This window comes from Thunnus thynnus, chromosome 13, assembly GCF_963924715.1.
Source record: "Thunnus thynnus chromosome 13, fThuThy2.1, whole genome shotgun sequence".
NCBI classification, from domain to species: Eukaryota; Metazoa; Chordata; class Actinopteri; order Scombriformes; family Scombridae; genus Thunnus; species Thunnus thynnus.
In genome coordinates, this window is record NC_089529.1 from 23,293,671 (window position 1) to 23,319,573 (window position 25,903).

The 25,903-nt window shown below is 40.0% G+C and overlaps 1 protein-coding gene across 3 annotated transcripts; it reads left to right on the plus strand.

Moving 5' to 3' along the window:
* Nucleotides 1–639: 639 nt before the first annotated feature.
* Nucleotides 640–24,355, plus strand: ap2b1 (adaptor related protein complex 2 subunit beta 1). Of its 3 annotated transcripts, none has more exons than XM_067608722.1 (22): nucleotides 640–781; nucleotides 3,487–3,541; nucleotides 3,744–3,849; nucleotides 4,695–4,830; nucleotides 5,055–5,300; nucleotides 5,698–5,888; nucleotides 6,639–6,860; nucleotides 7,809–7,929; nucleotides 8,326–8,421; nucleotides 9,277–9,392; nucleotides 9,952–10,117; nucleotides 11,034–11,132; nucleotides 11,418–11,677; nucleotides 13,293–13,485; nucleotides 14,743–14,784; nucleotides 15,601–15,753; nucleotides 17,215–17,360; nucleotides 17,825–17,954; nucleotides 18,998–19,082; nucleotides 19,359–19,445; nucleotides 20,721–20,875; nucleotides 21,736–24,355. In XM_067608722.1, exons 2-22 carry the CDS (start codon nucleotides 3,505–3,507, stop codon nucleotides 21,808–21,810), a joined length of 2,862 nt encoding a protein of 953 aa, XP_067464823.1. In that variant the 5' UTR covers nucleotides 640–781; nucleotides 3,487–3,504; the 3' UTR covers nucleotides 21,811–24,355. The 3 variants fall into 3 exon arrangements, with proteins under 3 accessions (XP_067464823.1, XP_067464825.1, XP_067464824.1); XM_067608723.1 differs by lacking the exon at nucleotides 640–781 and adding an exon at nucleotides 905–993; XM_067608724.1 differs by lacking the exon at nucleotides 14,743–14,784.
* Nucleotides 24,356–25,903: the final 1,548 nt, after the last annotated feature.

The window sequence follows — 25,903 nt, forward strand, 5'->3', positions numbered from 1 at the left end:
ATAGTTTTGGGATAGTGTGTGTGTGGCCACAGGCGCTATTTTACACAGAGTATGTGATGTTCCCCATCATCACTGTACAGCACTCAGGATATATTATTATTACACTCTGACCAGGGCAATTATGTACAATTAGTATTTTTACTTTTGATACTTTAAATACATGTTGCTACTAATACTTCTGTATTTGTACTTAGCTAAATTTTGAAAACAATACTTAAACTTGGGGGATTTTTATTGTTAGCTAAATGTAACGTTCATGACCATACAGTCAATAGTCATGACATGGTTAAGATGGTCAAACAGTCAGTTCACTGTGGCTAAAACACTCTTGTGTGTAAATATACTGTTTCCAGTCTGACAGTCAGGACAGCATTGAGATCCCAATCAAACCTTTCCTCTCGTGCTACATTCAAAACTATTGGAAACAGTGGTTTTATAACCCGTCACGCCCGAAATCTGTTGTATAAATCTGTAAAAACAATCTCAATTAAGATACAGCGCTTGCACTACTCATTTTTATTTATGAACCTAAACGATCATTACAATGGAAACTGATCGATCTGTCCACCAACCACCATTCCAATTTGTTAGTGATACATCACATCCTGGAATCCAGTATCCTGTCGAGACTCCAGCTCAAGGGGGAAGTAATCCAGTTTCCGATGACGGTGAACGCGACATCACAATCCAGATTCTCCATCTTCCTCCTCCAACCAGGCAAGGGACCAACCTGCGTCTTGCACCCACCGTAACATTTTCCCGTTTACATACACCCAATAAGGTATCTGAAGTGTTTTACAATTCAGAATTTCTACAATGTTATTGCTATTTTTTGTGCGGATGAGCTGATGGGCAGCTCATCACCTCATAGCTAGGTTAACGTTAACATAGCAGCAGCAGCAGCAGCAGCAGCAGCAATGGAAAAAGGGCCGCTGGGCACTTTTCTGTTTTAATGTCAGATTTAATAGTACAACATTACAAGTTACACCGACGGTAAAAGCCTGCTGATGCTGGTAACTCTACATTTTGGTTGGATTTGTTTGTGGTTATTAGGTTGAGGAAGCTAGCGTTAGCTCCGATCACTATAAACTGATGTATTTAGCATGCAGCAAGCTAACGTTAGCAAAGTGAAATTGCTGTAGTCCAAGTTAATTGTAGCTTACGTGACGTTTGAGAGGTCAAACCAAAGCGTTGTCACACCCAAGTCACGACTGATTCAGGCTTCTTCTTAGGTAACTAAAATGACACAAGATAATGGACGGGATGAACATATAGCCGGCGTTAGGAGCTAACTGATACTGTTAACGTTAAAGCCATAGTTAAGTTACGTTTTATTCACGCTGAAATGTAACTAACGATAGTATAACGCAACCTATCTAGCCCTTGTAATTGAATTGAACCTATTTTTCATCATAGTAAGCTCTTACTATGAGAGACAGTTTTGAGAATGATTTAATATGTGTGTTGCATCCTTCAAACGGTACAGAAATACTAGCTCCCATTTAGAGTTAAAGTACAGGCTCACAGTTTTTCAAGTCTGTCTTAAAACAGCAGTCAGGAGCCCAAATGAGCACTGAAATATTTTTTCTTGCCACAATCATTCCTCCTGTTCATACTGGCCATTAGAAGATCCCTTCATAATGTACTTACAATTTAGGCTAAGTGATGGGGGTCAAAATCAACAAGCCTCCTTCTGTGTAAAAAATGTTTATCTGAAGCTAATATGAAGCTTCAGCGTCCAAATGAGTCAAATCAAGCAGATCTCTTTCAATGTTAGTCTTTATAGTGCCACATTCCCTCTTTTTGATACTACATTTCCACCGCAGCTCATTAGAGAAACACAAAGAGGGAATTTTATGGTAAAAAGGCTGTAAATGTGGAAGATATCCACTTGATATCACTAACTTAGACTGCTGAAGCCTCACATAAGCTTCAGATACATTTTAAATGCATTTTTGCACAAAATGACTGTGTGGACACGCTGTGGATTTTGGCCTCCGTCACCTACATCAAAACACTTTTGAAGGGGATCTTTTAATAGCCAGTATGAACAGGAAAACCTCTCTCAGTGTTAGTATGAGCACCTGACTGTTGTTTTATGACAACAAAATAGTGAACGTCGTATACCTTAACCTATTGTTGACGTACACTTGGCTAATGTAGATACCTGAACCCACCGTCCATAAGTGATTTTTGAACATGTCATTATAAAACATGGGTGTTAAGTGCTGGTGTAGCAGCCTCCACTCTCTTTTAAAAAGGATTTCTATAATATCATTTCACCTTAAAGGACCTTCCCCAACCTGCTGCCACAAAGCTGGACCTAAGGACTTAGTACAAATGATGAGAACAGCCCCAGACCCCCTCCACCAAACTTTACAGTAGACACTGTGCATTCAGGCAGGCAGGGTTCCCCTGGTATCTGTCAAACCTAAATTGCTCCGTCCGACAGCCTTTATAGTAAAGCCTGAATCATCTCTCTCAGACAACACGTTTCTCCACGGTGCTGTCATAGTGTGCTGCACACTCCAGCCAACGCTTGCCATCGCTCACGGTGATTACATGCACGTGTGCCTCTGCTCAACCGTGGAAGCTCGTGTCACAAAGCTGCCGATGAATAGTGCTGACGTTGCTTCCCGGGGCAGTTAGGGACTCGCTCGTGAGTGTTGCAACTGAGGATTTGAAATGATTAGTAATGCATTTCAGCACTTGGTAGTCCTGTTCTGAGAGTTTGTGTGGTTTCCGCTTCTAAATAACACCGTTTATAGCTGACAGAGGCAAATGAAACTCACTTATCGGAAAGATAGCATTCTGTGACAGCAGCACGTTGGAAGTCACAGAGTCCGTCAGTACGAGACTGCTTGGCTATACTGTCTGCTTTATGTTATGACCTTGTTAGCAATGGGTGTGGCTGAGATAGCAGCACCCACTAATAAAAAGGGGTGTATGCATACTTTTAGCTGTGTAGTGTATGTCCTTCACAATAAGAAGCTAAAATATCAATTGAAGACCCCCCCGAGGAAACAGACAGAGATGCCGTGAGAGTGCATGTGTGTCTTTCAGTTTGCATGGAAGTAGCCTTTAATCTGGAGATCTGTAAAATAATAAGACAATACAGTGATGGCTACAGTTATACTGGGAGATGCAAATATACAGTCATCTGTATTCAAATAATGATGCATGCATGCTGGAAACTGCAGTCCACAATACAAGTGTTGTTGTTCACTTTTCGATGTACTATTTGAATCCAGTTTGACTTTGTATGTACTTACTGCAGATAATATTTAAGCCAAATGAGATCATGGGGGCAGGACTGGTACACTACATGACATAATTAATTGAACATGATTGTGATTTGATTAGATCAGGAAAGAAGGGACATTGGGAATGTTTAAAGGGAATGTTTAAAGGGAATGTTTAAAGGGAATGGGAATCATTATTGCAGATTTTTCTGATAGGTTGATTCAGTGTTTTTCTTTTCTACAGACTTAAAGGACCACAATCATGACGGACTCCAAATATTTCACAACAAACAAAAAAGGTGAGTAGGGAAGGACGTCTTGCTGAACCGATCATCAGTTAGAAGAACCTGATAAACATGTTTATCTGCTTATTGAAGAATGAATTTAACCCTTTAATGTTCAGTTTCCTTTGATTTCTACTGCAAGTAGCTTAAAGTTGTAAAAAAAATATTTTATTCCACTTTGTCTGACGGTATATTCAAACTGTGATTCCTCTTGCAGGGGAGATCTTTGAACTGAAGGCAGAGCTGAACAATGAGAAGAAGGAGAAGAGAAAAGAGGCCGTGAAGAAGGTCATCGCTGCCATGACTGTTGGCAAAGATGTCAGGTACAGAAGAAAATTAAAACTCTGACATGAACCAGACAGCACCATAAATCGCTGACTTTGGTGTGTCCAGCAAATCAAAACAAGACCACGTATTAATAGTATGAGTTAGTCTTAAAGACAATGACAATAGTAACAGGGTGAATCCAGACTCTTCATAAGATAGTGTCAGGTGCGTGAGGCCAAAATCAACAGTCCCCTAACATGATGGGAGAACTTTTACACATGAAATTAATAGATTTTTAAGCATCTTAAGAACCTCTTGAACTTTTTTGTCAGTGTGCAGGCAATCTTTTAATGAAACGGCATTTAAGATGAGGAGAAAATGGTAATATGTTGGTTAGTATTATTGAACAAAAGAATCTGGTTTACACATCTTGAACCTTTTTCACAAGAAATGGTTCAGATTTACAGGCAGAAGGCCAAGTGGCCTCGCCCTCATTGAGCCATTTTCCCACTGCAGGGATTTAACTAAACATAATTCAACATTATGATCTTCTTTTGTTTCCACTGCTCTCTGCCAGCTTTCCGGACGAGTTCCTGTAACTATATTTCAGCACTGCTCAGAAAGTGATACTGACTAGTGGTGCCAACGATTGTGATTGGTCAAGCAGATTAGTTGTCACATCACATCAAGGACAACTACACAAAACCTACCAGCCTCCTAATTACAGTGAACACTTGTGCAGGGTTAAATGATATACAACCACACTGTTAAAATCTTAAACGCCATTGATCGATACACAGTAGGAATGTAAGAAATAAGGAGTTTGTGGAGCTCTGTTCATTTTTACACATTGAAGCCTCGTACTGTGAACTCTGACCGAGTCCTCGTGCTTTGCTGTCAGTTCTTTGTTCCCAGATGTGGTCAACTGCATGCAGACTGACAACCTGGAGCTGAAGAAGTTGGTGTATCTCTACTTAATGAACTACGCCAAGAGCCAGCCCGACATGGCCATCATGGCCGTCAACAGCTTTGTCAAGGCAAGACCCTAAATGAACTTGATTTGTCTTTTCAACCATCAGGGTATTTTAAACTGTGGCTTCATCCGTTCCGGGGAGGATAAAACTGAAAATGCTGTTTATTGTTTTCTCTGTCTGCACTCAAATGAGAAAGCAGCCTTTTTGTGTTGATCAATTCTGGAGAGCGTTTTAATGAAATCTAATCTGACTAAAACCACAATCGCCTCTCTCGTCCTGTCCTCCAGGACTGTGAGGACCCCAACCCTCTGATCCGGGCTCTGGCCGTCCGCACCATGGGCTGCATCCGAGTGGACAAGATCACTGAGTACCTGTGTGAGCCGCTGAGGAAATGCCTGAAGGATGAGGACCCATACGTGAGGAAGACGGCTGCTGTGTGTGTGGCTAAACTTCATGACATCAATGCCCAGATGGTGGAGGATCAGGGATTCCTGGACTCCCTGAGAGACCTCATTGCTGACTCAAATCCCATGGTAGGCGTCAGGCTGATGATGGAAAGATACTTTCAACCTGGAGCCTTTTTTGTTAGGTTGTCATTTCACGCTAAGACAATCATGGAAACAGTTTCTGATGAATATTTTTGGCCTTTATATCTGTTTTCTGTTCTTCAGTATAACCCAGTGGAATAAAGGTTTATTCAAACAGGTGAATTTAGGTATTTCCTGGATTAGGTTGTGTTTAGGTGAGGCTTAATGTTAGCTGTTTTGTCTTGTGATCAATCTAGTTATTAGATGATAGAACAAAGAGTAGTAGTGTGTCAGTTGTGAAATGTTTTGACTGCTCTTTGAGTTTTGTCGTCTGTATTTATTTATAGTAAAGTTGCGTAATAGCTGCGGAGTTATCCTTTAACGTCTCACACGTGTCCTTTAGGTCGTGGCCAATGCAGTCGCTGCCCTGTCTGAGATCAGCGAGTCTCACCCCAACAGCAACCTGCTGGACCTCAACCCCCAGAACATCAACAAGCTGTTGACGGCCCTCAATGAGTGCACAGAGTGGGGACAGATCTTCATCCTGGACTGTCTGTCCAACTACAACCCCAAAGATGAGCGTGAGGCCCAAAGGTAACAAACTCTCAGACTGAAGTACGGAGTGTAGGGTTGTGCTGATTGACCATCATACCAGTTATTGATGATTGAAGAGACTATCGCTGATTAAACTGTATTTGTTTTATTTGGGCAGTGGGGAGAATGTATTTATGAATACAGTAAAATGATCAGTCGACTGTGGACATCTTTTAGTAACTTCCTACAAATGTGTTTTACATTTAGAGCTAGAATATATAAAAACATGAACATTTGACTCCTCCTGCACCAGCTGCCATCAGCTCTCTCTGCTCTTTACTCTTACTTTTACTGTAGTCATGTTTTGGGAAGGTTACAGCTAACTTGGCTGTGATATTAATCAGCGCGAGGCATTCTGCACATTGATTTAGTTTAGTGTAATTAACTGATGGAGACATGATCTGACAAAAGCTTCTCTCTGTTCACTGTAAACGTCTGATCATAAATGATTAAACATCTAATATCTGAGATAATACTCAGCTATTAATAACGTCTTGTTGTGGACTTTGTCACCTGAATCTCAGAGACAGATATCGCAGAACCTGGACATATAAAACCAATATTACATGTTTGGCTAGATGCCACTAGAGGTATTGAGAAAATATGTTTGTTTGGGGTAATTTAGTTCATTTGTGATAGTAAATAAGAATGATTAAAAGCTGTGTAAGAGCAGATATAAGCCCAACACTATCACTACACCGTGACACTCAATTTAACTCACCTTCATCTTCCCTTCCTTCCTTTTCAAAGCATCTGTGAGCGTGTCACTCCCCGTCTGTCTCACGCCAACTCCGCAGTGGTTCTGTCAGCTGTTAAGGTACTGATGAAGTTCTTGGAGCTGCTTCCCAAGGACTCTGACTACTACAACACCTTGCTGAAGAAGTTATCCCCGCCGCTGGTCACCTTGCTCTCCGGAGAGCCTGAGGTCCAGTACGTGGCTCTGAGGAACATCAACCTCATCGTCCAGAAAAGGTGTGTAATCACAAAACGCAGAAGCTGGTTTGTATTTGTAGCTGCAGATGGCTTCATGTTGCTACTACCATCATACACTTTATCACTATTAGACCTCCCTTCTTTATTTCCTCCAGAAGATAAGTAACTTTGAATAAGATAATGTAGGAGTACATACCATTTTTTGTGAAAAAATTACATAAATACATAATTACAATAAATAAAAGCAGGATAACCTTCAAAAATATTATCACATTTTAGACGGTTACCTACCAGGAAATAAAATACAGTAAAGAAGACAAGCTATATCTGTTTCTAATGACTTTGTTACCATGTTAAAGAAGTCATTAACTATCGGATTCAGCTGTTTGGGGATTTCAGCTGACTAATAGCTTTGCTTATTGATATTGTTCATTTTCTGTCAAGCCCTTAGAAGCTGTTGGTTTGGGATCATCAAAAGATTTTCTGTGACTGTCGGCATGTTTCAGACTTTTGTTTTGCGTTGACCACGTTCTAACACGGTGTTCTTGGACACAGAATGTTTTGGGCAAATTCATTTAGGTAGTACGTTTCATACAAAAAGATGCAATACAGTGTGCTTCTTAAACAATGAGAGAAAAACATAAAAAGACAGATGCAAGAAATAGGAACATTTAAAACAAAACAGGATTTAAAAAAGACAAATCAAAGAAAGTTTTAATATTAAATAAGGACTGACTGACTCCTGCAGACATCCAGGTAAAACATCGCTAGCCGAGCAACATAAGGGATACAAGTGATCCATTATAACTCTCTTACAGCAGGAGCCTTTTATCTAGCGATCTAAAAGAAACATCTACTGTCTACGGAATATTATGTAAATGTCTAGTCCTTGAATAGATTATGTCTTATTTTTTAAAAAATCATGCGCTTCTTTCTTCTGGATCAGGTCTTCCCACAGTCTAACGTGTAATGTGTTCATGTGTGCAGGCCCGAGATCCTGAAGCAGGAGATCAAGGTGTTCTTTGTCAAGTACAACGACCCTATCTATGTGAAACTGGAGAAACTGGACATCATGATCCGCTTGGCCTCTCAGGCCAACATCGCCCAGGTACCGTACACGAAACACAACATCATGAGACCTTTTGTATAGAAGATAATTATGCTACATAGATGTATGCTCTAACAATGAACAATTAGGGTATTTGGTTAGAGGGTTTAGTTTGCATGTGATATGAAACATGTGATTGTTCTTTTTCTTGTATCTACACCACTACATATACTCCATTCAAATGAAGCAGATGGATTAATAGATTTTTATTGTTTAAATCTTGCTGTCTGTTGTTATTAGAAGGTTGAGCAAAACCCTGTAATTTTGTTAAATGGATCAAACTGGAACTAAATCAATACATTTGTAACTAAACCAGCTGTTGAATATCAGTGTGTGTGGTGTTGTATTGGGTACACATACAGTATATTTCACTGCTGTTTTCTGTCTTTCTTGCAGGTGCTGGCTGAACTCAAGGAATACGCCACAGAGGTGGACGTTGATTTTGTGCGTAAGGCTGTACGAGCCATCGGACGCTGTGCCATCAAAGTGGAGGTAAGAAATGATCGACACCGGTTTCGACGCTGAAAACTTATAATGTGAATCGCAGCACAAGAATCTAATTCACTTCAGTTTTTGTCACATGAGCGCTGTGATAGTAGAAATATCATAACAACTCATTCACTCATGTCCCCGAGTAAATCTCTGCACAGAAAGAGTTCACAAGGTGTATCCGTCATATCCTTGTGTGGTTATTTAACAGTTGATGCTACTTGTCATTTGGTCCTGCATCTGTATGAAAAACAAAAGTTATGGCTTCAAAGCTACAATCACTGATTCACTTTCACTTTGTCGTCGTGTGTACTTTCTTGCTGCAACGCAGGAGAAATTATAGAAACGTTTTTCACAGAAACATATAAGTATGGACATTAGGCAGAGCAGGAGAGATCAACACAGTTCAGTTTGCTAATATGGGAATCGTTTCTGCAAAAGAAAAAAATCTGCATATGTTTTTAAAGTGAACAATAAAACGTCAGGTACATTATATATGTGAATATGTGGTGTTCTGGTTGCTCCAGTTGTCCATACTCTTCTATTCAGAGATGTTGATCAGGTCTCTTCTGTTCTGGTCGATGATGTAGGTAAAAAAAAAAACAACTCTGAAGACTAGATGCTCTGTCAAGTTTAAAATCCACATTTAATCTGCTCTAGTTTGGCTTCGTTTGACCCTTTGCAGTCTGTGAACATCAAGAAAATCACAGTCTGTTAGTTGATGTCCCGTCTGTTTGGCTCCTTGTTGACAGTCAGTCTCCTTCCTCGCCAACAAACAACTTTAAATGATATATGAGGACTGTTTGTTTCCCCCCCTAAGTGATGATGTCATGGTGTCTCTGTCCTGCTCCTCTCTAGCAATCAGCTGAGCGCTGTGTCAGCACCCTGCTGGACCTGATCCAGACCAAGGTCAACTATGTGGTTCAGGAGGCTATTGTGGTCATCAGGGACATCTTCCGCAAGTATCCCAACAAGTATGTTTCCCACTGAACAATTAACCAGTCCGTAACATCAACTTTGTTAGTTTACGTAGTCCGCCCAGATCTGTGACCAGTGTTGCATGCTGGGTAACTGGTAACTTAGATTTTGTTGGTCAAAGGTCACTGTGATCTCACAAAATACATTTTTTGGCCATAACTCAAGAATTCATAAAGTTTCACACAAATGTCTAATATGATAAAATGATGAAGTGATGACATTTTATATCCAAAAGGTCAAAGGTCAACTTCACTGTGACATCATAATATTCTGCTAATTTTTTGGCCATTATTCAGCGACATAACTCCGTAACAAACGGGAGATTGTGACCATATTTCACATTTGGTCAGATGGATCTTCTGTGCTGTTGGGTTGAAGATGTGTGTGAAGCGTCCACGTTTTAGAATTTGTAGCTTCTTTGCAGCAACATCCATGAATGAAGCATCGTCCACCACTACTACTAACTTTGTGTTCTGTCAGAATCAGCTTTACGTCCATCTACCATTTATTATACATTGTACATTGAGGCTATAAGCTGATATCGGTGTTCTTCAGGTATGAAAGCATCATCGCCACACTCTGTGAGAATCTGGACTCTCTGGACGAGCCTGATGCGCGTGCCGCCATGATCTGGATTGTTGGCGAGTACGCTGAGAGGATCGACAATGCTGACGAGTTGCTGGAAAGCTTCCTGGAGGGCTTCCATGATGAAAGCACTCAGGTGGGTTCATCAAAAAAATTAACAGAAATTAACTGATTTTGCATTTAAATCATATTCATTGTAACTCTGCTTTGAAAATTCAGCTCCGAAGGGCTCATTTTACAGCAGAGACACATGTTTTACTCAGATTATAAGAAGTGATATTGGATAGTAATTCAACCCAGCTGAGTTTGGACAGTTTACTTGATAGAATACATTTCTTACAGGAACCTCCTTGAGTTGTATTTAAAGGATAAACCCTCTTTATGCAGCTTTTTGGAGCTCACAGCTCCATCAGTTATGATAAGATTGTACTCACCAAATGAATCACTGATATCTGGGGACAGTGGAAACTTCTAGTGGCTGCTTCATGTTAGTGTCAGTCGTAGTTGGACTTTGCATGGATTTATTTAAAATATGAGGATGTGTTGCTCCGTCTAATGGTCCCTTCTTTCATCCAGCCGCTCCGCGCTGTGCTTTACCCGTCTCTAGTCTTTTGTCATGCACAAGTAATTGTAAAAAGCTGATTAAAAACCTGGTTACCTGGTTATACATGGCAGAGAAATTTGCGTTCTTTAGGAGATATTTACCTGGGGAAATCAGGTTTCTCTAATCCCCTTCCTCAATGGTTACCAGGTGTCTGGTTTACATGAGAGTCAGCTTTCTCCAGTCAGCTGATTTCTTAACTAACTGTTACTGAAGGTCATGTAAACGCACCGCATCTCTTTTGTTTTGGAGCGCAGGCCACGTATGATGGATTTTCTGTATGCATTATAATTGAACTAGGTTCGCCTCAGCCCTGTCTGCATACACATTTCTGGGCTATCTCCATACTTTTCTTTTTTCAACCTCCCACAGCGAGGACGGGCGGGCAGATGGAATTTGGGAAGCATTGTACAAATGACCATAATACAACAGTGTGTGCTTTGATTTACAGGTCCAGCTCACTCTGCTGACTGCCATCGTCAAGCTGTTCCTTAAGAAGCCATCAGAGACTCAGGAGTTGGTGCAGCAGGTCCTCAGCCTGGCCACTCAGGTGAAAAACACGCAGGAGCTGTCGAGTGTTGTTTGTTTTATTCTGCAGAAGTGCAAGTTTACATCATCACTTTCATGATTTATTTATTTACTGCTAGACGATGTTTCCTATTTTTCCTGCTCTTACACAGCCTAAATTAATTAGTCTCCTTTTCAGCTACCATCATGGTAACAGCTAGTCCAACTGTGGTCCTCAAGATCTGATTCCTACACTGAATAAATGCAATTTGAAGCAAGAAAGATAATTTACAGTACATGTGTGTTGACCTCTCCTCATCCTCTGCAGGACTCTGACAACCCTGACCTGCGTGACAGGGGCTACATCTATTGGCGCCTGCTGTCCACCGACCCGGTGACCGCCAAGGAGGTGGTGTTGTCAGAAAAGCCCCTGATCTCAGAGGAGACAGATCTGATTGAGCCCACTCTGCTGGATGAGCTCATTTGCCACATCGGCTCCCTGGCCTCTGTCTATCACAAACCCCCCAGCGCCTTTGTGGAGGGCAGCCATGGAATCCACCGGAAACACCTTCCTGTCCAGCACAGCAGGTCAGACACAAAAGCACTATTCACATAATGACAATATGCTTTGCATAGCATTTACTTAACATTTTAACCTTTGCCGCCCACTGTTTCTGCCTGCAGAACACCAGCACTGTGTAGAACTTTCACTGGCTGTACTACGCATGAACGTATATCGATAGATTAGATTCGTGTATTTTCTGTTATTGTTGTAATTTTCAAAAAGAATGCATTAAAATATCCAGGCATCATGCATGACGGATAACTAAATCCTCAAAATTCAGTGTCCCCCCTGAAAACTGAATCTTTAAACAATAGTTGCCCATGTGAACAATGAAACAGGACTTGCTTTCTGTAATCATTCCTTCTGTCCATATCTCTCTTTTTTTACAGCTTAATAATCAAACATACAGCAGCTGAATCTGAACAAAGAATTAAAGGCTTTACAGACTAGTGCAGATGTTTTTAAAAGCTTCTAGTGTGCTATATATATATATATGTCACTTATAATAGTGTTTTGTTTTTTTTTACATAGCATTGAGCTTGAATTTCTGGAGAAGTTATCTGTTATCTGTCTGTTTACACTTGGTATTATACTGTATGTCATTCATGTGAAACAGAGAAGACGCAACAAAATGCAGTATATGTGCCTGAATAAACCACCAGTGTAGACCTCAGGCTGTTGAGCAACACTCTGTGGCCTAACAGGATGTGGTGTAACATAACATGTGTCATCAATTTATCAACCGATAACACAAAGTCAACCCTACAATATCAGTAGACACAGAGCACTCCAGTCCATATTTCATAGTGAATTTTTGGCTCCACCAGCTGTTTAGGAGAATCAGACATTACCCGACACCCAGAAGATGTTTCCTCATGTCTCACTGACTTCTAGTAGAGGATGAATAGTTTGTGTGTGCTGCTTATGAACAGTAAATCATGGATTGAAGGTTTCATTTTGTTAGTGAACTTCTGTCAACCAAATACATGTTTGATAATGAGAAATCATAATGAACAGTTACCCCTCTATCTCTGCTTCCAAACAAGATAAAGTGCACAGTGAACTCACATTTCTCCGTTTTGCCTCTTCAGGTTATGCTAACCTATTGTTGCTAACTTTGGAGCTAACCTCCTTCACTTTTCCAGCATTTGGGGAAACAACAGACGTGACTTTTTAGCATTTATTAACTGACACACTGAAGTCTGTACATTTACTGCCAGCCTGAGAGCTCACCGCTAACCTTTTCCTCTGCTCCGCTCGCATCCACCGTCACTTCTCTGCCCCTCGCTCTTTCCCGCTCGCTACGCAAACATACTAAGCACTGCCTTAGACCCAGCGGTCTCCATCAGGTTGGGCAAGTTCAAAGTTGTGAAAACAACGGGGGTGTATAATTTGTTAGTCTGTCCCTCCCGCCGCAGGAAATAATGGATTAATCCTGGATTAAAGCTGTTGTGATGTAGCACTTTTCTCCTCATGAAAATAACACGGAGATTATTCAACCAATGAGAATTCAGTCGGACGAGAGCATATCGACCAACTAATCGACCAGTCGACCAGCAGCCCTAGAGTTTTCTGTTGGTAATGAATTTTTTTCAAATACCCGTCCCTTACCAGTACTACTGTTTTCTCCGATGACAGCATTGATACTGGTGAGAGCCCAGTGAGCGGTGGGCCAGCAGCCGCCATAGATCAGCCACACGTCATCCCAAGCCAGGGAGACCTTCTGGGTGACCTGCTCAACCTGGACCTGGGCCCTCCTGTCAATGTCCCCCAGGTCTCCTCCATGCAGATGGGTGCAGTGGACCTTCTGGGAGGGGGCCTGGACAGCTTGGTGAGCTTGTACCCACACACACAAATATATATATATACATGATTCTGGAGATGTGAATAAACTTATGTATATTCTCATTACAAGCACAGATTTGATGAATCACTTGTTTGTAAATTTTGCTGTAGGGTGGAAGCATTGATAAAGCTCAGTCAGCTTTCTCTGCTTCCTTGTTTCTGTACCAATATGACTGCTTAAATTTGAGCAATGTTTTTTTTTTTTTAGTTTAAACACCCCTATCATACACAAGTGATGCTGCAGAATAATTTTGTTTTCCTTCTTAAAACAGCAGTTGTAAATCACCACCAACCATTTATTTTAAATATAAATATTTATTTGTGACACATTTGTAAATAATTGTTGTTGAGTGCTACATACGGGGTTGGAAAGACTGAAACTATTATGAGAGGGACTAATGTTGGTTTTAGTCTTTGTTTGGGATCCATTGAGAATGACAAGAGTAACACCAGCCTTATCTGTTAAATCTTTACAATGGATCAACCCACTCTGTTTCTCCAATTATTTAATTTAAACTCTGTTTTTACACTATTCTGAAAATAGTTTCTGACTGTTGATGGTGGGGCTGTTTCATGGTCATCGCCAGCCAATAGGATTGTTTTATAGCGTGAGAATAAAGTATTGTGGTAGCCATTAAAGGAAGAACGAGTGAGCCGATGCAATCAAAATAAACACTTTGTTACATTTGACAAGTGTTGAATCTGCTCCTCCCTCTGATTCTGAGTAAATTTCTACATTTTTAAATGAAATTGTGCCTTTTTGTTGGGTTATAATGTTCAGTTTACTCCAAGTTAAACTGCTAAATAATATTTTATATCTTTTTTTATGTTGATTCTGTGTAACCAGACACAAAAACACTCTGAAAACTGACAAAGATATCACTAAACATGTTTTTAAAATCCAGGATGAATACATTTTGTACATTAACACATTAATAACCTGCCTTAAACCTAAGTATGATTAAGCCTTGTTGTATTTAACTGCTTCTGTTTATGGTCACTTTTCAAATTCTCCAAGCTGCTGGAATATCTGGACTTCTTGATAATCTTCTTGCAGATTTTTTAAAGTCTTATTTTATTGTCTAACATAACCATTCAGAGTTGCTATTTTCCCCAGAAAGTGAGGGCTCCTCTTGATGGGTTGCGGTTGCTAAGAAAGTCTCTGTCTCTGTCTTTGTTTGTGTGTTTGGTTTGTCTGTGATGTTTGGATGCTGTCTTTGGGGGCCTCTCCTCTCTCCTGTAGCTGGGGGGAGACCTGGGCGGAGGTGTTGGGGGAAGTCCAGCAGTAAGTCAAGCCCCTCTGTTTGGCAGTCTGCATGCTGCATGCTTCCAGAATTTAACCAACCACACTCTTAAAACCAGTTTTTAAACCTGGCTTCTCTGTTTCACGCTCTTTTAACTTCAGTTAGAAGACGACACGGATGTTTTGCATGTTTTAGCCCATTTTCACAACCTGGAAACAGCATCTAACTGGATGAACGCAGGGCTCACTCGGCTGTCATTGGTCTCTCCTCCAATTTTTTTTTTATCTGGAAGAACAAAGTGTTCTGGAAATTTTAAATTTCACCCACATTATTCACCAAACTGCATTTCTAAAGTATTTTTCAGAGACAAATGAGCAATGAGATTCTTATTTAAAACATTCAGGCATTTAGAGTGGTGGCAGGTCCAGTAAAGGGTTGAGCAACATGAAGATATACTGTGAGACTATATCAATTTAGCAACAAACCATTTATACGGTGGTAAATATCCCTTTAATTTCACTGTATTCACATCATCATAGTGTTGTAATTAATGGGTTAAAACACGCAAAACCAAACTCACCTCACATTCGATCTTCTTTTCTCTGTCTGGCTTTTTACATAACATCAGTCGGTTGAAATTAATTTGTTTTCCCTCATAATCACTGAAGAGTTTTAATTGTTTTCTGTTACGCAAGAAGAACATTTGGCATGACTTTCTGTGTGTGATTACTTTTCTAGCTTCATAGCACCTTGTCAGTGATGTTTATTGAAATGATGGTAACTTAAATTATGTGTGTTTGTGTGTGTGTGTGTGTGTGTGTGTGTGTGTGTGTGTTTTTTTGTTGTGTTTGCTGTAGGTTGGACAGAATTTCATCCCTTCATCTGTCCCCAGTACTTTCGCTCCGTCACCAACACCCGCACCTCCAGCTGTCAGCAGTGGCCTCAACGACTTGTTTGAGCTTTCCACAGGCATGGCCATCACCACCGGAGGCTACGTAGCTCCAAAAGCAGTGAGTTCACACGACTTCACGCCTCGAGAGTCCTGGTAGAATTCACCTGAATAATGGAGAACGTGTGTTCAGTCAGTAATAGATGTATCGCTCACAGTTAAGGCAGTAGTGAAAGCTTTGTGCTGGGTTAGGGTTAGAGAGAAAGTTACAAAACAACAGAAGCAGGAATGTTTCACGAATCCTTAGACTGTGTCAGTAGGGTTACAAGAGTTTTAAAACACATGAAGAGAAGGTTCGGATTTTCCTTTTGTGTAATCACATCACACACGACGCAGTATTATGATTAGGGGAAGCTTTACTTTCTTGCTAGTTCCTCTCTTACCACCGTAACCCTAACTGTTACAAAGGGTCAGCTCCCTGTAGCCTCCGTGTCGTCCCAACTAGAATAACTGTTTTTAATGGTTTGTCTTACTGTATATTTTTCCAAAAATCCAAATTATTTCAGACTAATTTCTAAACTGTCATTTTAAAATTCTTTTCTTTGTTTTTAAAGCCCAAAAAGGTCTCTAGCACCTTCATACCTCTCAGATTGTTTGTCAGAATATGTTCCAAACCGTTCGCTCAGGTCACTGAACGCCGGCTTGTTAAATGTGCCTCAAACAAAATGCAGAAAGTTACGGTGAGGCAGCAGCTTTTTGCAGCTACGCACCGAAGATCTGGAACAAACTCCCACCACATAGAAGAAGAAGCAGCTCAAAACTTATTTTTATGGTCTTGCTTTTAATTAACTCAACCTTTTTATTTGCCTTTTACTGTTATCAGCTTATTTACTACCTGTTTTATCTTTTATCCTCTCACCTCTTTTTATCACTGTAGTTTTTTTATTGTTTATTATATTTATCTTTCTCCTTTCTTTTAATATTATAAAATATCTTTTTTTTTGCCTGCTTGTTTGTTTTTACCTCTTTCTGTAAAGCACTTTGAGCTGCATTTTATGTTATGAAAGGTGCTATATAAATAAAGTTTATTATGATTATTTTTATATTAGATTTTGACTGCTGCATAACTTCACAGTAAAGCTTTGGGCCATTTACAAAGTCAATCACACTGAAGGTCTATCAGATGCCATAAAAGAGTTAAAACTATGGAAAAATTACAGAAACAATTTATTTTTCCACAGTCGTGTTAATTCAAGGTTAAAATATGACATCAACATTACAAAGTAATCTACCAGGGATGTATCCCTGCTGCATGTTTTCTTTGCCTTTTTTGCACCCTTTGTTGCGACGACAGAGAGTCTCATTGAAATGAATGAGAGGGCAGTGTTTTTACGCATCACTAATGTCGATCAGAATACAAACTAAACATCGCCTCACTGCCGGCGAGAGAGCGAGCACCAACTGACCAGGTCAATGGTGAAATTGCTTTTGCAGAAACGTGATTCAGTAGTGTACATATACAAGCTTTAAAAGTAAACAAAATATCAATAGAATTGATTTCACTGGTGCTTTGTGTTTCCAGGTGTGGCTGCCTGCAGTGAAAGCCAAGGGACTGGAGATCTCTGGAACCTTCTCTCGCCGTCAGGGCCACATGTACATGGACATGAGCTTCACCAATAAGGCCCTGCAGCACATGACCGACTTCGCTATCCAGTTCAACAAGAACAGGTCGGTGAGATGACTCGCGGTAGAAATCGTTTTCAACTACCGCCACGTTGCCTTCTTATTGTGATTAAACTTTGGCTCATTTTAAAGTTTATAGTCTTTTGCCACAAGTAGAAAAGTTAAACTCTCAACTATTCACTTTATCACAACCTGCCTGTGCTGTTGCCTTTCTTGAATATAAAGTTAGTAATATGTAACGATGTGAGTTGTTCACACAGACCGCTACCATTCATTGCTACAGCTTTCTCACTTCTAAGATTAACATTGAACAACAGCCCTGCAATAAAATCCTGGTTTATTGTGTTCAGTTTTTGTGGAAACTGTGTTAGAGAGGTGTTGATTCAACTTTAGGGTCCATAAAGTTGAATCAACACCTCTCTAAAACAATAAGACTGTTGTATCAGACTCCTTTACTGCTGAATGCCACTAATGGTTATTTTTTTGGTGTCTTTTTTTCCTACATGTAGTTTTGGGATGATCCCGACCAGTCCTCTACCCATTCACACTCCGCTGATGCCCAGCCAGAGTATCGAGGTCTCTTTGCCTATCAACACCATCGGGCCGGTGATGAAGATGGACCCGCTCAATAATCTACAGGTACAGAAACACTCAATCACCAGACATTTGATCAGCAGTGCGACACATCATTCCCAATAACTTAACCGGCTGACGGTCAGTGTTGAGCGTCTGTGGCCGACCGTTACTTGTAGATTTTGCGGTGACAACTTATTGAACCTTTTATCTCTCCTTGCTTTTTTCTTTTATTAGCAAAGAGCAATAGAAACATATAGAGTATGTAACTGCTTAGAAATCTTTGAGGTGTAGTTATTTTGGCCTTAAACCTAAACGTAATTAGATTCGATAAGGAATCAGAAAGGATTTGGATTTTAAGTGGAATTGACTCAAATTCAATAAAATCTAATTGAACTCCATCCCCAGTCATTGAGAGTTGTCTGACTGGCTGCTCAGCTTAGTGAATCAGTGATTTTCCCCCCATGTGGTGCAATTTCTGTATTTTTCGCTTGTCTCTGTTCTTTTTTCCCTCCATAAGCGAAGACCACGCTGGCAAAACAAACATTTTAACTTTTTATTAGATAGTTTTTACTCAGTAATCACATCATATAAACCAGTCTTTTAAACAGATTCATGGTGGTGTAAAAAAGTGCAAAAACAGACTCAGGGCAACACACAGTAAAGTATGAAGACAGTTTGTAACAATTTTCTTTGCATCTTTGAAAGCAGTAGATTCAGGATGTGTTACTGGAAACTGGGGGAAGCAGCTAACTTGCCCACCAGAGATGCATTTCAACATCAAATGACACTGAGTCAGATCTTCCTTTTCTACTAATCTAGTGATCTCACATCACACTCCCACAGTGAATAACTTTCCAGCCACCAAATGCAAAAATATTCACACTTGCCAGAAGTCTTGTGAAGTCATAATTGGCCAGAAAGTGTATTTTGAGAGCTGTTGTTGAGTTGACCTTTTTTTTACATATAATTTTTTACATTGCAGTTGACATTGAAAAGAAACATTTCTTTTGTCACATAATACAATGTGATGGTAATTTAATATTTTTAATTTTAAGTGTGTAATGCCTAATATCAAGCCCATCTTCTGTTTTGTTTCTCGTTCACAGGTTGCCGTGAAGAACAGCATCGATGTTTTCTACTTCAGCGTACTCATCCCTCTCAACATATTCTTCGTCGAGGATGGAAAAATGGGTATAATTGTTTCTCTCAACTTTATAAAACACCATCACTATCAAACATCTTCCACAGCCACTGAAGCAGGAACACTTGGGAACTTGTTTATTCATATAGTGATCAGATTGAATATGAAAAGGTTCATTAAATAGACTCACTGCAGACTTTAAGACTGCACCACTGTGACAGTGACTCCTGAAAATACAAAGTACAGCTAATTGATAACAATTAAAATCCAGTTAGAGCTGCTTCAATCATCCAATAATATTCAGCCTTGTTTTTTGTTTTCTTCAGAGCGACAGGTGTTCCTGGCTACCTGGAAAGACATCCCCAATGAAAATGAGCTTCAGTACCAGATAAAGGAGTGCCACCTAAATGCAGGTAAAGAGGGTTACCCTGTGTAAATATCAACTTTGTTTAAAAAAAAATGCCTTCAGTTGTGTTGCAATTTTTATAACATCTTGTTCTGTCAAAGCAGAAATATGATGTATGGCTGAAAAGATGCCTTCTCTGCTCTTATTCAAGCTGATGTTTAACATTTCTAACTTTGACTCGTAGGATCGTTCACTGCAGGAGTGACAGATTCATTTATAAAGATTATTGCTGGCTTAAGTTCAGTGTTTCCAACTGATCTGTCCTCATCCAGTGTTCAATATAAACACCAGCTGACCAGTTCAAGTTTCCTGTCTTTGCTAGATAAGTCACATGGATCACTGGTGCAAGGCAGCGACCCTGTGATTGATGAACGATGATGAGCTTTAAGACAAAGTGATCCATCACATGACGAAATATCAAAATAATAATAATAAAGGACAGCTTAATAGAAAAAAAAATATTATTATTATTATTATTATGAAATATATTTCATGACATAGCATAAAACAACAGGAAGTTCCTTGCTTGCAACACATGAGATTATTTATTTAAGCTTCTGATGCGCAAATACAAACAAAATCAAAGTGTCTCTACTGAAGCATGCAGATATGTGGGCATCGTGCAGTTTTGATAATCATAATTTTAGGAAACAAATTTTCATCCTACCCTGCGACAAACAACCAGTTGTCTCTCTTTTGGTCCGTCATTAGTCCCCAGGCCTCACATTGAAAAGTTCATTTTAGCACGGGCACCAGTATCACTTTAAAGACTTGAAAAATGTCTGATAACCTCTTACAGCTCATCCAAAGACCTCACACCTCTCTCTGTGTTTTCTTTCTCCACCCACATGCCCGTCTCAGGATACTTCAATATTTCCTCTTCCTCTGTACCTGAAGGATACCTCCAACTTTCTTTCAGAATATGCTCATGATTGTACTGCTGTCATCCTGGCAGCAGATTGGCTAATAACCCACGGTGGCTGCCCAGGACCAGTGTTGTAGTATACCTGGTCAGGTTTACTGAAATCTGAAGGTTGTCTGTCATGATTAATTAACACCCCCATAGAGCTAATTTACCACTAATTCCCTGATAAACCATTTGCCAGTAGCAGAGTTTCCATTAGTTGGTGCATACATTAGTTAGTACCTACAGTATAGTGATTACTGCTCCAGTAGTGATTACAGCTTCTTATGCGTGTTTCATGTGGTTTCTCTTTGTCCAGTAAACAGTTGTTGAGTGATGCTTTCATCACTTGAAGTAACTTTAATTCTGGTCTTGCAGACACAGTATCAGGGAAGCTGCAGAATAACAACATCTACACCATTGCAAAGAGAAATGTAGAAGGCCAGGACATGCTCTACCAGTCCCTCAAGCTAACCAATGGCATCTGGATCTTGGCTGAGCTCCGCATCCAGCCTGGCAACCCCAACTACACGGTACAGTATCTGTTTTTTTACAACAGGGCACCATAGTGACATTTTTACAAACTGGAGTAGAAGACAGACTGCTGCACTTATAGTGGAGTCTTGTTGAGTATCCCGGCAATCTAGAGCCATTTTTTTTCACCAACTTTACCAGTATGGAGCTAAGTTTGTATGGACAACATTATATCCAAATATTGCCCTTCAAACTGAACTAGATCACTAATTACTGTGAAGAACTGTGGAAACAAGTTTACCCCAATCAGGCTTCAGGAATCCCTGCCCTTAACTCTACCAACATTTGTATTGATGACCAGGATATTAAAGCTACAATGTGTAAGTTCTCGCTTATATTTTTTACTTGAAATATGCTCCAAAGCATATCTTAATGTGGAGAAAGGTTTCCACTGAACAGTGTGGCAGCAGTACAGAGATATTCCCCCCTGAGGTTTTTAAGCAAGCCTGTGCTTTCTAACCAATCAGAGAAGGCCAAAGTCAGTGGTGGGAGCTCACAGCTGTCAAATCAATAAGTGAGGTCCACTTCTGGCCTACTACTCCTCATGAGGCTACTCAGGCATTAGCTGCCAGAAGACGTCGATATGACTTACTCATAGGCTCCCGATACTTGCATTAATCAAAGTATTAAGTAAAGTTTTCTTTAAGATAAAGTCTTGAAGAAGTTAAAGGCTAAATACAAGTTAAAATGTGAAAAGAAAAGTCCATTACTGTTATGTCCTTTGCCAATCCTGCATCCCTAAACTGTGCTGTGTTAGTGGTGGAAATACAGCTTTGTCTAGGCCTCTTTCAGGTGGAAGAAGTGTGAATGAAGGTGTCTTCCATTGTAACCCTGTGTCTTCTCCTCTCTGCTTCCATAGCTGTCTCTCAAGTGTCGGGCCCCTGAGGTCTCTCAGTACGTCTACCAGATGTACGACTCTGTGCTGAAGAACTGATCTGCTGTACCACTTAGCAACTCTGCTTCATCCTGACAACAAGCAGCAGTGTTTTATCATTTTCTTTCATCTGCAGAAAACTGCCAAAACAAAGGAATCCAAACAGTGAATAAGGGATACTAAATAATCTGGAGTAACAGATTTATTTCCCTTCCAGAGATCAATAAGGCAAATGTTAGTTAAAACAAAAGTGTTGGGCGTGATCACCATACTGTAGCTTTGTCGAATACTGTACTGAAAACAAAAAAGCCCTGGCCTTTGTGTAAAATGGTTTGGTGAACATCATGAAAAAAGCTACAAACCATCAGAATAACAAGGTAAACACACTGTTGATGTTTCCTTTATTTTGTCAGTTCAAAGCATTATTGAATCTTCTTATTCGACTCCCCATTTTGATTTTTACCTCCCAGTGAAAACGTGTCTACCATTCCATCCTTAACTTAGTGTCTTAATGTTGTGAAGATGTGACTGATGGTAAAAACTGTCCTGAATGGGGAAAAAAAATATCTCCCCAGTGTCTGTGAAGCCATTGCTTTTTATTTTGTACTGTGCGCAGCTCACACCTCTTTCGAGTTTGATTTATTTTTGATACTGGCTTTGCTTCACTTGTACCTACAGGATAATACAGTATTGATTTGTTCCTTTGATCCTTTTGCCACTAATCTGTGTAAAGAGAGTTGAAACCTATGTGTTTGTCAGAAGCTGCCAATGCCAGTTCTACAGCAGGTTTGCCTCCCGGAGGTCATTGCCTACAATGACTTTTAGAGACATGCTTAAGTGACAAATGCTTCTTGTATTTAATGTGACAAATACTAAAGTTTCTGTCTAAAGGCTCCACAAATCCGAAGTGAAATTCTAAAAAAGTTGGAAAAGGAAAATGCAAATCAGAGGTTACATATAGCATCAGTAACTCTAATGTTACTACTAAAATATGGCGTTTCATTACTGCTTCTAACCTGTGATTTATGTTATTCTCATGAATGTATTTCTTTCATCTATGCACACCGTGATATTTTTTGTCTGCTGCCATTTTTGATCTTTATTTTGTCTACCTGGTGCAGTGGAGGCATGTAATGTTGGATGGCAGCAGTGCACAGGGTTTACACTACAGGTGACAAAACACAAAGATCTCTTTCTTTATTTCCTTTCCTTTATTATTCTCCATCTTTATCGGCACTCCACCCCTTTCACCTCAGCTAAGTGTAAACGTCTTATTTCCTTTTAGGTGTTTTTAATGGCCAAATTCCAAAAAGCACATAAAAACAGAATCCTTAATTAAAAAGCAAACAAAACCTGGACCTGTTCTGTTTTGGCAAGAGCAATTTTTTATGTAACTATAAAGTAATGTTGAAAATATTTAATGCATCCAGTGCAGTTAGTTGTCAACAAGCTGTGTAGGTGGACGGGATGCAAACGGTTAGTAGAACAGGCAGCTTAGAAGCTTCTGACTGGCAAATAGCATACATCTGTGGGCTTAAAATTGTTGGTCAATATTGCCAGGTTGCCATTATTTTCAACTTTAAAGCCTTCACTCATTAGTTTTGGAACCACTACACAAACTACAGTTTATAGCAGCTATTGATTATGTGTTGACACACCAATGCCACTCCGTTTTTAGTATGATATTTTCGAATTACTATTTCACATGTAGTTCTTTTTGTAATAGCTCCATTTATTGCAACCACATAGCTGTACCTGGCTTTATACACCTTTATTGTCATTTCCTATTTATTGTGCATCTACCTCTGCGTGTTTCCTTTTAACTGGCTTTATTGTTGCAGTAGTTTCCATTCTGTAATATGTATGCTGTAATAAGTTTTCCTTTTCTTTTGATGCAAATGTTTTTGTAATCTTAATGCCATTATTGTGGAGCCAGTCTAAACCTGTGGCACCTCTGCCAAACCAAACTCACAGGACCAAGCATTCAAGCAAATGTCTCTGGTTAAATGCCAATTTTTTGTTTTTAATACGCTAGTGTCAATATAACCCTCTAGTGTTGGCGTTGTGTGTGCTATAGAGCAATGGAGTGCATATGCCCTAAGGCCCAGAGTTGCCCTAGTCCAGTGTAGTCCAGTGATGGTGTAGTTTGTGTAGGTAATGAATTAAAAATTTGGTATTACCCTGATAATGAAATTAAGCCTTTCTTCTATCTATTCAACAGAAAAGGCTTTTTCAGCATATAAGATGTGTTCATCACACTATTTTCATATAAAAATACATTTATGTGCCTGCATGAGCCCACTGTCCATTTTATCCTTTCTCATTTAGACTGTGGATTTACGCCCTTTAAAAAATTATATTCTCTCAATTCATGTCTCTATTGCAGGTCTCATATTTTTAAGCAGCATTGTCTTAAGCACTCCCACAAACATGTACAACGTATATCCATAATTGTTGCCAGCAATACGGAATGTATGGAGAGAGCTATCGTTGCATCTTATGAAATTGAATTTCTAGCATCTGTTGCTGTAACCCTATTGTAAATGATTTATTATTGCAAACCTGTCACAGTACCACATCTTATGTCAATAAAATATCAAACTCATGATGCATCACTGTGTGTTCAGAAGAAGGCAAGCGAAAAAGCCAGATTCATTTTCTCTTGCATATTTAACACCACACAAGTACATCATGATTAACTTAGCTTAACTCAACTTTTGTGTTATCACAAAGCTTTTTTTTTCTTGCCAACAAATCTCATTAAAAGACCAGGGCCAAAAATGAATTGATCTGACTAACAATTGTTAGACAAGCAACACTTGTTTAACAATGGCTTTTGCTTCTTCCTCTGTGACACGAGTCACACCGTTGCACTTGGCGACATGCTCCTTCGTTACCACAAACACACACTGTAGTTTATTACGAATCAATCCCACATTTACTGTTTTGCTGCAATAAATCCTCATTAGTGCACCATATCTGTGGCTGAAAATAGTCCCCAACAAATGCACTATTTACTCATGTTTCAGTAACATTTGCTAAAAACTACAATTCCCAGTTGTTTTAGGAAATGATTTAGCCTTCTTTAATAATAAAAGTGGAGATGAAGAGACAGAGTGATGAGTATGAAGCTGGAAATTGAAGGTGTGATGATGAATGTTGTCAGCGCATATGCCCCACAAGTTGGGTGAGAGATGGAAGAGAGAGAAGAATTCTGGTGTGACATGGATTGAGTGATGGAGAGTATACCCAAGTAGATTGGAGCATAGGCATGTTTGTGAAGGGAACAGAGGTAATGAGGAAGTGATGGGTAGGTATGGTGTCAAGGAGAGGAATGTGGGGAGACGTGATGAATTTTGCAAAAAGGATGGAAATGGCTGTGGTGAATACATATTTCAAGAAGAGGAAGGAGCACAGGGTGATGTATATGAGTGGAGGAAGGTGCACGGAGGTGGACTGTGCAGGAGGTGCAATCTGAAAGAGCTTGCAGACTGCAAGATGGTGACAGGAGAGAACGTAGCTAGGCAGCATTGAGTGGTGGTCTGTAGGATTACCCTGAAGACGCAGAAGAGGAAGTGTTGGTGGAGCCAAGGATCCAATGGTGGAAGTTGAAGAAGGAAGACTGAAGTTCAGGGAGGAGTTAAGACAGGCACTGGGTGGTAGTGTAGAGTTGCTGGATGACTGGGTAACTACTGCAGAAGTGGTGAGGGAAACGGCTAGGAAAGTACTCGGTGTGTCATCTGGACAGAGGAAGGAAGACGGAGACTTGGTGTTGGAATGAAGAAGTACAATAAAGTATATGGAGGATAGGTGGGCAAAGAAGAAGTTGTACAGCCAGGGAGATGAAGAAAGTAGACAGAAGTACAAGGAGATGCAGCATATGGTGAAAAGAGGGATGGCAAAGGCTAAGGAAGAGGCGTATGGTGAGTTGTATGAGAGGTCGAACACTAAGGAAGGAGAAAAGGACTTGTACTGACTGGCTAGACAGAGGGACCGAGCTGGGTAGGATGTGCCACAGGTTAGGGTGATGAAGGACAGAGCTGGAAATGTACTGACTAGCGAGAAGAGTGTGTTGAGAAGGTGGAAGGAGTACTTTGAGGGACTGATGAATAAAGAAAATGAGAGAGAAGTTTGTGTGATGTGGGGATAGTGA